Source organism: Carlito syrichta, unplaced genomic scaffold, assembly GCF_000164805.1.
Source record: "Carlito syrichta isolate Samal-C Ts95f unplaced genomic scaffold, Tarsius_syrichta-2.0.1 Scaffold307091, whole genome shotgun sequence".
In the NCBI taxonomy this organism is placed as follows: Eukaryota; Metazoa; Chordata; class Mammalia; order Primates; family Tarsiidae; genus Carlito; species Carlito syrichta.
The window spans coordinates 132772-143350 of NW_007251187.1; the positions used below are offsets into that span (position 1 = coordinate 132772).

The 10579-nt window shown below is 46.1% G+C and overlaps 1 protein-coding gene across 3 annotated transcripts in view; it reads right to left on the reverse strand.

Moving 5' to 3' along the window:
- The window catches only part of CLCN6 (chloride voltage-gated channel 6), a 40460-nt gene that overhangs the window by 23175 nt on the left and 6706 nt on the right, over positions 1-10579 (reverse strand). For 2 of the 3 annotated variants that reach the window (XM_008063829.2, XM_021715410.1), the window contains exons 3-4: positions 3871-3936; positions 2821-2886 (exon numbers count right to left, since the gene is read on the reverse strand). In XM_008063829.2, the coding sequence (XP_008062020.1) occupies positions 2821-2886; positions 3871-3936 (132 nt within the window). The remainder of the gene's footprint in view (positions 1-2820; positions 2887-3870; positions 3937-10579) is intronic. The other variant, XM_021715411.1, reaches the window with a different exon arrangement.

Here is a 10579-nt window from a genome sequence, read left to right on the forward strand (position 1 = left end):
CACTGCACTCCAGTCTGGGTGACAGAGTGAGACTCCAACTCAAAAAAAAAAAAAAACATACTGAAGCTGTAACCTGAACTTATCAAAGGATAGGGGAGTCTGGAGCCTTAGGTCACAAAGGCAGGCCTGCCTTCCTAGAACACAGACAGGAAGGTAAAGTTGCTTCAGGTCGAACCTCCCCTAACAGAAATGCTTTGGGTGGCAGTGTTTAGGATTTCAGGGTTTTTTCAGATTTTGGAATATGTGCATTATACTGATTGAACATCCCTAATCTGAAAATCCCAAATCCAAATGCTCCAAGCAGTATTTCATTTGAGCATCATGTAGCACTCAAAAGTGTCAGATCTTAAAGCATTTCAGATTTTCTAATAAGGGATACTCAACCTATACTATGGATATGTAGCAGTTCAAAGGAGTTTGATATAAAAGTAACAGAAAGACTAGCAACTAGATGGCTAATGACTATGCTTATATTAGGGAAATATGCAACCAGAATAGCAAAATAGACACTCTGAGATTTTAATAAAACAATTACATCAACCCAATTTCTCTCCACAATGATATGCATCAGAATGTTACCAAAGAGGCTCTGATTGTCATTAGTCTTACCTTCACTTATGTTCCTTCACTTATACATTTACTACAGTAAAAACATAATGCATGCCATGAAAATAAAAACTGTAATTAGCCAAGCATGGTGACATGCACCTGCAGTCCCGGCTATTTGGGAGGCTGAGATGGAAGGATCACCTGAGCCCAGGAAGTCGAGGCTGCCATGAGCTGTGATTGTGCCACTGTACTTCAGCCTATGTGACAGAGACCCTACTTCAAAACAAACTAACAAACAAACAAACATAAAAACACTGTGGCTGGCCCTTCTGACTAGATTACACTGCATACATGTGTACATTTTACAGATGTATTGTGTAGAGATTAGCACAAGGCTGGTGGCCAGTTCTAGAGAAAGGTGATAAACAGGCTGCAGCTGAGGAATATATACCATCCTGACACTATTGACTGGTCGGAGTGGTGGCGCATAATCCTGGCACTTTGGGAGCCTGAGGCAGGAGGATTGCTTGAGCCTGGGAGTTCGAGACCACATAGGCAACAAAGTGAGACCTCATCTCTATAAAAAAATTAAAAATTAGCTGGACATGGTCGTTCATGCCTGTAATCCCAGTTACTGGGGAGGCTGAAGTGGGAGGACTGCCTGAGCCAGGAGGCTGAGGCTGCAATGAGCTGTGATCATGCCATTGCACTCTAGCCTGGGTGACAGAGTGAGACCCTGACCCAAAACAAAACAAAACAAAAAAACCCACCATTGATGGGAAACCAAATTTGACGTGTCTTTTTTTTTTTTGAGTCAGAGTCTCTGTCACCCAGGCTCGAGTGTGGTGGCATGCTCACAGCCACCATGCCTTTCCACCCCAACCTTCCAAGTAGCTAGAACGACAGGTATGTGCCATCATGCCTGCCTCATTTTTTGATTTGTCGTAGATGCGATGTCTCACCATGTTGCCCAGGCTGGTCTCGAACCCATGGGCTCAGGCAATCCTCTTGCCTCCGCCTCCCAAAATGCTGGGATTACAGGTATGAGCCACAAATGCCTGGCTTGCCGTATATCATTTGGACTGACTGCTGACTCCTGCTGCTTTTTTCCTTTATTTAACAATGTTAAGTCAGCAGTTCTGCTTCTGGATGTTTTGCTACCAACATCTCTGGCAACATTGCCAATCTTCCCTGTCTGACTCACCTGTGAACTTGTTGCGCCCAAGGACTCTGCTTACTCAGGTATATCCCTTCATCCACAGCCTGCACCACCTTCCAGATAACAGCAGCAATGTGCAGGGAGGAGCCCTGGACAGTACAATAAACTCCCTGCCTGAGTCTGCCATTTCCCAGGGGTCCTGCCCTGTCTACTGGCAAGTTGTGCTGACACAGTATTCACATTTCTGTACCTATTACTTTGCTTTTTCCCGTTAGAGTGAGTTCCACATCCACCATGTATTCTATCCACTCTGTTATCTACCCAGCTGGCAGATATGTTATCCATTTTACTATGCAGATTATGGATTATGATCCATAATCATATCATAAGAGAGAACCTGATGTGATAACCTTCACCAAAACTCTGAGTGTTTCAAGAGTACCATAGTTGGCGTCTCATTTTCATTTTACAAAGCAAGAGCAAAAGAAGAATGAAAAACTGTGCCAGAATTAATTTTTTAAAAAGGGAAAAAAGGCTGGGTGCAGTGGCTCATGGCTATAATCCCAGCACTTTGGGAGGCTGAGGTGAGAGGACTGCCGGAGCCCAGGGTTCAAGACCAGCCTGGACAACTTGGCGAGACCTCTTCTCTACAATAAATAAAAAATTTAGCTGGGCGTGGTGGCCCACACTTGTATTTCCAGCTACTTGGAAAGCTGAGGTGAAAGGATTGCCTGAACTCGGGAGTTCAAGATTAGCCTGAGCAACATGGCGAGACCTTGTCTCTAAAATAAATCAAAAAATAAGCCAGGCGTGGAGGCTTGCGCCTGTAGTTCCAGCTACTTGGAGGGCTGAGGCAGAAGGATCGCCTAAGCCTAGCAGTTAGAGACTGCAGTGGCTTTGAGTGTGCCACTGCACTCCAGCCTGGGCGACAGAGTGAGACTCCAACTCAAAAAAAAGAAAAAAGAAAACGGCAGTCTTGGTTATGATGCCAGGTGTGATAACATCATAAGACAAATGACCCAAGTTATTTACCAGGCCAGGGCTCCCCTCTGAGCCCCTCCAGCCACAAGATCCACCCTCCCTCCGGGACCCTTCAGGTCCTGCTTGCTCACCAGGCCAGTGCAGACTCCAATGGCGAACACCATCATCCACTTCACCGCCTCGTACCTTCGACCTTTCTGTTCACACAGGAGGAGAATGATTCAGTTTACAGGGTTATTTGGGCAGCAGGGAAGGAACACACCTGGGCCAGTCAGTATTAGACTAAATTCCACACGGACAGCAAGCACAGTGAAGACAATGGTGGCATCCCAGGTGCTCTACAATACAGGAATGCTGAACATTAAGGAGCCAGGCCCAGGCACTGACAGTGGTTACTACGGTTGGCAGGATAAAGGTCTAGGGAATAAATGCCTAATAGGTGTACCTTGGAGTACCTCGGAGATACTGTGGGTTTGGTTCCAGACTACCACAAAAAAGCAAATATCACAATAAAGTGTGCTATTTGAATATTTTTGGTCTCCCATTGTATATGAAAGTTACATTTACACTACACTGTGGTCTATTACGTGTGCAATAGCATTACATCTTTAAACACATGCATACCTTAATTAAAAATACTTCATTACAAAACAATGCAAAGTGCATGCTGTTGGAATAATGGCACCTTGCTTGACACAGGGTTGTCACAAACCTTTAATCTCCAAATACTGCAGTAGCTGCAAGGTGCAATAAAGCAAAATGCAATAAAAAAGGCCAGGTGTGGCGGCTCACGCCTGTAATCCTAGAACTTTGGGAGGCAGAGGCAAGAGGATTGCCTGAGCTCGGGGGTTCAAGAACAGCCTGAGCAATGTGGCAAGACCTTGTCTAAACAACAAATCAAAAAATTAGCTGGGCATGGTAGTACATGCCTATGGCTCCAGCTACTTGGAAGGTTGAGGTGGAAGAACCGCCTGAGCCCAGCATTTCGAGGCTGCAGTGGCCGTGAGCAGCATGCCACTGCCCTCTAGCCTGGGTGACAGAGTGAGACTCTGACTCAAAAATAAATAAATAAATAAAGTTAAAAACAAAACAAGGGGTAAGGATATTTACTGGAGCACTTAGAGAAAAAAGCTGTCTTAAGACCCATTCAGGCCCAAGAGGTCAAGAATTATAGGACTTACCTTATTATCCATGGTCTCCAAAACTTCAAGGTAAGGGTCATTGATACAGCGGTCATAATCCAAACTCTAAAAGAGGCAAATGTGGGTTAATGTCACATCCAGGTAGGAAGAATAACCAAACCTGGAATGAGCCCAACATCTAGGTTACTGCCAGTCCACGTGTGGATGGGCAGAGTCAGAGCACCTGCAGACCCAGAAGGAGCTTGTTAAATTGCAGAATTTAGGCTGGGCACAGTGGCTCATGTCTATAATCCCAGAACTTTGGAAAGCTGAGGTGAGAGGATTGACTGCCTGAGCCCATGATTTCAACTCTAGCCTAGGCAACTTGGCGAGACCTCATCTCTACAATAAATTAAAAAAATTAGCCAGACATGGTGGCATGTGCCTATATTTCCAGCTACTTGGAAGGCTGAGGAGGAAGGATCACCTGAGCCCAGCAAGTTGAGGCTACGGTGGCCATAAACATGCCACTGCACTCCAGTCTGGGCAACAGAGTGAGACTCCAACTCAAAAACAAAAACAAAAAAATGCAGAATGTTGGCCAGGTGTGGTAGCTCACACCTATAATCCCAGCATTTTGGGAGGCCAAGGTGAGAGGCCTGTCTGAGTCCAGGGGTTCGAGACCAGCCTAGGAAACTTGGTGAGACCTCAAGTCTACAAAACCAAGAAAAATTAACTGGGCGTGGTGGCACATGCCTGTATTCCAACTACTTGGAAGGCGGGGCGGAAGGATTTTGAGCCCAGCGGGTTAAGGCTGTGGTGGCTCTGAGCATGCCACTACCTTCCAGCCTTGGGTGGCTCAAAAAAAAAAAAGAAATGAAGCCGGGCTCGGTGGCTCAGCGTGTAATCCCACACTTTGGGAGGCTGAGATGAGTGGATTGCCTGAGCCCGCGGGTTCGAGACACACCTGGGCAGCTGGGCAAGACCTCATCTCTACAATAAAAATTAAAAAATTTGCTGGGTGTAGTAACGCGCGCCTGTAGTTCCAGCTACTTGGAAGGCTGAGTGGAAGGATCGCCGGAGGCCAGCAGGTTGAGGCTGCGGTGGCCAGGAGCGGCCACTGCACTCCAGTCTGGGCAACAGAGTGAGATTCCGACTCAAAAAAAAAAAGAAATGCAGAACGTTAGAGCCTCTCAGACTCTCCAGCAACAGCACCTGCTTCACCAAGTCCCCAGGTGACTCATGTACATGAGGGTTTCAGCAGCACTGCTTTAGGCTAATATTTTATGCTTTAGGGAGTTTGATGTTACCTATTTTTAAACTTCCTGTTTCTGCAACATAGTTAAAGATCTTCAGCAACTACCAGCTTTATCTAACTTACTCCACTAGATGTGAACAAAAGTTTCAATTAACTAGAACCAAATTAATTTAGAAAGTCAGTTAATTATAATTACCTTTTGTTAGTTCCTATGAAAATGAGGTTAGCCACAAGACCAACCAATATGGAGACTATTTTTTTTTTTTTTTTTTTTTGAGTTGGAGTCTCACTCGGTGGCCCAGACTGGAGTGCAGTGGCCACTCCCGGCCACCGCAGCCTCGTCTGCTGGGCTCCGGTGATCTTTACGTCTCAGCCTTCCGAGTAGCCAGAATTACAGGCGTGCGCTACCATGCCCGGCTGATTTTTTGATTTATTGTAGAGATGAGGTCTCGCTGCCCAGGCGGGTCTCGAACCCACGGGCTCAGGCAATCCACTCACCTCAGCCTCCCAAAGGCGCGGGATTACAGGCTGAGCCACCGAGCCCGGCTGAGACTATTTTTAAAAGCAACTTCTAGCTTATGTTAGGAAGAGGCAGATTCAGCCTAGCTCCTTAAACGTCTAAAGCAGCGTTCCTGACACACACTTCACAGGATACAGATAGCCTGCGGACAATTTGCAGGTGTACCACATGCATCTGGAGAATCAGTTCCAAGGAAATCATCTTACTTCTATGTCTTGTAAGAGAAGCAGCAGTGTGGCAACAAAGAAAAACTGCCGTGTACACTCCTCTTCCCATAACCTGTTCCTACCCACCCAAGTAACAGGTGGACATTGGCCAGGTGGCCACTTCCAATAGTTTCATGTCAGCCAAACACACGTGATATGTGACAATTTACTCCGTCTATATGACTACCTACAGTAAGTCCAAATTCCTTTCTTATGAGTCCAGGAGTATCAATAGCTGACTGATTAAGTCAGTTATAATCTAATAATAGAAGACTGCATAGCAATGAGGAACTTACACTAAGTCTTTATGGACAGATAAGGAAGATATCCAAAAATTATTGAACAGAGGAAACAAGCCAGGTGCAGTGGCTCATGCCTGTAATTCCAGCACTTTGGGAGGCGGAGGTGAGAGGATTGCTTGAGCTCAGGGGTTTGAAACCAGCCTAGGCAACATGGCGAGACCTCATCTCTACAATAAATCAAAAATTAGCCTAGTGTGGTGGCGCACACCTGTAATCCCAGCTACTTGGAAAGCTGAGGCAGAAAAATTGCCTGAGCACAGCAGGTCAAGGCTGCGGTGGCTGCAAGTGTTCCACTGCAATCCAGCCTGGGAGATAGGGAGAGATCCAGACTCAAAAAAAAAAAAATAATAAATGTGTCAACTCAAAAGTATAATATAAATCCCATTTGATAAAAATAGGATTATCTGTATGTCAGCATTCATAATACAACAATATCTGGGAAGACACCTGTGAGGTGGAGTTTAAGGAGATGTTCATATCTGGGTGTTGTCTGAAATTCACAATTTAAAAAAAATTATCTTGCTGGGTGGGGTGGCTCAAGCTTATAATTCCAGCACTTTGGGAGGCCAAGGCAGGAGGGCTGCCTGAGACCAGGGTTTCGAGATCAGCCTGGGCAACTTGGTGAGACTTTGTCTCCACAATAGATCAAAAAATAAACCAGGTGTGGTAGCACGCTACTTGGAAGTTCCAGCTACTTGGAAAGTTACTCTACTTGAAAGGTTGAGGTGGAAAGATCGTCTGAGCCCCACAGGTGGAGGCTGCAGTGGCTGTGAGTGTACCACTATTTTTTCTCATGAGGGAGGACTAAACCTGACCTTTTTTTTTCTCTTACCCAAATTTCTTTTCTTTTTTTTTTTTTTTTTGAGTTGGAGTCTCACTCTGTTGCTAGAGTGGCATGCTCACAGTCACCACAGCCTTTACCTGCTGGGCTCAGGCGATCCTTCAGTTTCAGCCTTCCAAGTAGCTGGAACTGCAGGCATGCATCACCATACCCAGCTAATTTTTCTTTTTTAATTGAAGAGACAAGATCTTGCCAAGTTGCCCAGGCTGATCTGCAAGCCCTGGTCTCAGGCAATTCTCTAGCCTCAGCCTCTCAAAGTGCTGGAATTGCAGCTTTGAGCCACCATGCCCAGTCCTACCTCCTTATCTTAACAAAGCATCTTCTCTACAGATTTCCCAAATTCCTTAGATAGGAACTACAAATTACCAGTCCAGAAATCTTTGAATCCACCCATGGCCTGCAAGCCACACTTGAAAACGTTCCTCCAATGAAAATCTCACACGTATTGATTTCGGGTGGCTTGTAACTTCTGCCTTCCCTAAATGTATATAACCAAGCCACTACTCAACCACAGTGGGCACACATTCTCAGGATCTCCTAAGGATGGGTGTACCTGGCTAAAGTCTTCATGTTTGGTTTAAGAATAAAACCATCTTAAAATGTTTTACAGAATTTGGCATATTTTTGTCAATATGAGGGGAAAAATAGACTCATCCATGAGTGGTTAAAAATATACATATGTAGTTGGACTTGGTGGCTCAGCCTGTAATCCCGCGCTTTGGGAGCCTGAGGTGAGTGGATTGCCTGAGCCCGCGGGTTCGAGACCCACCTGGGCAACTTGGTGGGACCTCATCTCTACAATAAATCAAAAAATTAGCCGGGCGTGGTAGCACGCACCTGTAGTTCCAGCTACTTGGAAGGCTGAGGAGGAAGGATTACTGGAGCCCAGCAGGTCGAGGTTGTGGTGGCCGGGTCGGCCACTGCACTCCATTCTGGGTGACAGAGTGAGATTCCAACTCAAAAATAAAAAATAAAAAATAAAAAAAAAAATACACATATGTGCCAGGCACAGTGGCTCACACTTATAATCCCAGCACTTTGGGAGGCTGAGGTGAGAAGATTGCCTAAGCCTATGGGTTCGAGACCAGCCTGGGCAACTTGGTGAGACCTCATCTCTACAATAAATCAAGAAAAATTAGCCGGGCATGATGACGTATGCCTGCAGTTCCAACTATTTGGAAGGCTGAGGTGGAAGGATTAGCCTGAGCCCAGCAGTTTGAGCCTGTGGTAGCCGTGAGTGTGCCACTACACGCCAGTCTGGGCAACAGGGGCCAGTAGGAAGAGCCCCCCCTTCACCCTCTGGAGGTCAGGTGAAGTGAACTACCAGAAGGTAGATGACCAGCAGATATAACATACGCACTCATTTAACATGCACAGCAGGAGGAATTGCAGGAGAATGATTACCCACCACCCCAGGGAGGTCCAAATGCTTCTATACCCTTCTTCATGGGGGAAGGGGAGCTTGGGGGTGGAAGAGTAGGCAAGTTGGGAGGGGAATGAGTGGACCTGGGAGGCAGTTATCTCTGTGTGAATGATTCTCTTTGGAAACTGAATAGGACTGATAGGGAGACCTGCTATTATCTGTCCACATTGCCACAACCCCTAGAGAAAGGCATGGCAAGGGTTCCAGTGCCTCTGCATGTACTCACATTCCTGAGTTAACTCCTGAGCGCTAACAAAAGGGATGTTTCCCTTATCTCCTATACACTCCCAGCAAATAAAGTCAAAGAATCCTTCACTTCCCTGCAGACTGTGCCCAATTAACCCAGAGATCTCATTTACTCCCTTTTCTTAGTAGTCCCAGGTTTGAATAATATAGTATCAAAGTAATCATAAGTCGTGATTTGTATAACTTTTGCAACATGTAATAATGTAGGATGTCTTAGGCCTTGTTAACTCCCTTTATTCTATGGCAAACTTGATCAACGCTTCTGCCTAGTGTTACTGATAAGAAGCTATGCGATATCTCTGGTAATGAGTGCCAGGAAATGTGGACCATAAATGTCATTATTAACAAAATGTGCATTCCAGCTACTTGGAAGGCCGAGGTGGAAGGATTAGCCTGAGCCCAGCAGTTTGAGCTTCTGGTGGCTGTGAGTGTGCCACTACACTCCAGTCTGGGCAACTTAAACTCTATACAATGCTCTGCCAGTCACATTGTCAATGTATAGGTACCAACCACCCTGAATTTATAAAAGTGGACTGTAAAACTTGAAGAGTGAGTAGAACCATTTCAAAAAGGTCAGAAGCCCAGCTCTGTACCCTGGAGTTGAATTCGGAAACAAACCTTTCTACCAGTTTCTGGCCCCTTGATTGACTGGTATTGAGGGAGAGCAGTGTTACTCCGACCATAACAGGACCAGAGAACAAACAATTTTGGGACAAAGTCTGTCTGGGCTCAATTGTGTAGCCTGATTTTCAGTCCCCTCTGTGAGGTGAGTTTTAATCTTCTCTGGTTAATACAATTTCTATTTTTTTTTTTTTTGAGTTGGAGTCTCACTCTAGCCCAGACTGGAGTGCAGTGGCATACTCCCGGCCATCACAGCCTCAACCTGCTGGGCTCTGGTGATCCTTCCGCCTCAGCCTTCCAACAGCCGGAACTACAGGTGCATGCTACCACGCCTGGCTAATTTTTGATTTATTGTAGAGACAAGGTCTCACCAAGTTGCCCAGGTGGGTCTCGAACCCGCAGGCTCAGGCAATTCACTTGCCTCGGCCTCCCAAAGTGCTGGGATTACAGGCTGAGACACCGACCCTGGCCTTGTTAATACAATTTCAAGGAAGGGATGCAAGGCAACTGTGATCCTCTTTGGTGGGTCCAATTTCTAGGCAGATAAGGCACTTCAGAGAACAGCCTTGACCTGTATTGAAGGAGAGTGGGGGAAGGTCAGAGAGACTTGGGCAGTCCAGCACATCAAAGTGCTATATGTCCAGGTAGTGTCTTCTGAGCTCCAACACACACACATGCACTTTTAAAAAAATCAATTAAGTGACATCACATTCTAGGAACAAAAAAATTTAAATGTTGAAAAATATGACTATGCTTCCGTGATACTGGTCTTTGACTAGTCACCTGGCAGCTGGCTTCTAAAACCCTTGGATTCTTCAGAATGTTAAGAGCATCCTTTGTATGCTTTCCACATGCCTTGTGAATGACATAACTGGTGGCCTAAGGACCCTAAATAGCTTCAGAAAAGCATTTGGGGACAGGCTTGGTGGCTCAACCTGTAATCCCAGCGTTTTGGGAGGCCAAGGTAAGTGGATTGCCTGAGCCCATGGGTTCGCGACCCACCCGGGCAACTTGGGGAGACCTCATCTCTACAATAAATCAAAAATTAGCCGGGCGTGGTAGTGCACGCCTGTAGTTCTGGCTACTTGGAAGGCTGAGGCAAAAGGATCACTGGAGCCCAGCAGGTCGAGGCTGCGATGGCTGGGAGCGTGCCACTGCACTCCAGTCTGGACAACAGAGTGAAACTCCAACTCAAAAAAAAAAAAAAAAGCCGGGCTCGGTGGCTCAGCCTGTAATCCCATGCCTTTGGGAGGCTGAGGTGAGTGGATTGCCTGAGCCCACGGGTTCAAGACCAGCCTGGGAAACTTGGTGAAACCTCATCTCTACAATAAATCAAAAATTAGCCGGGTGTG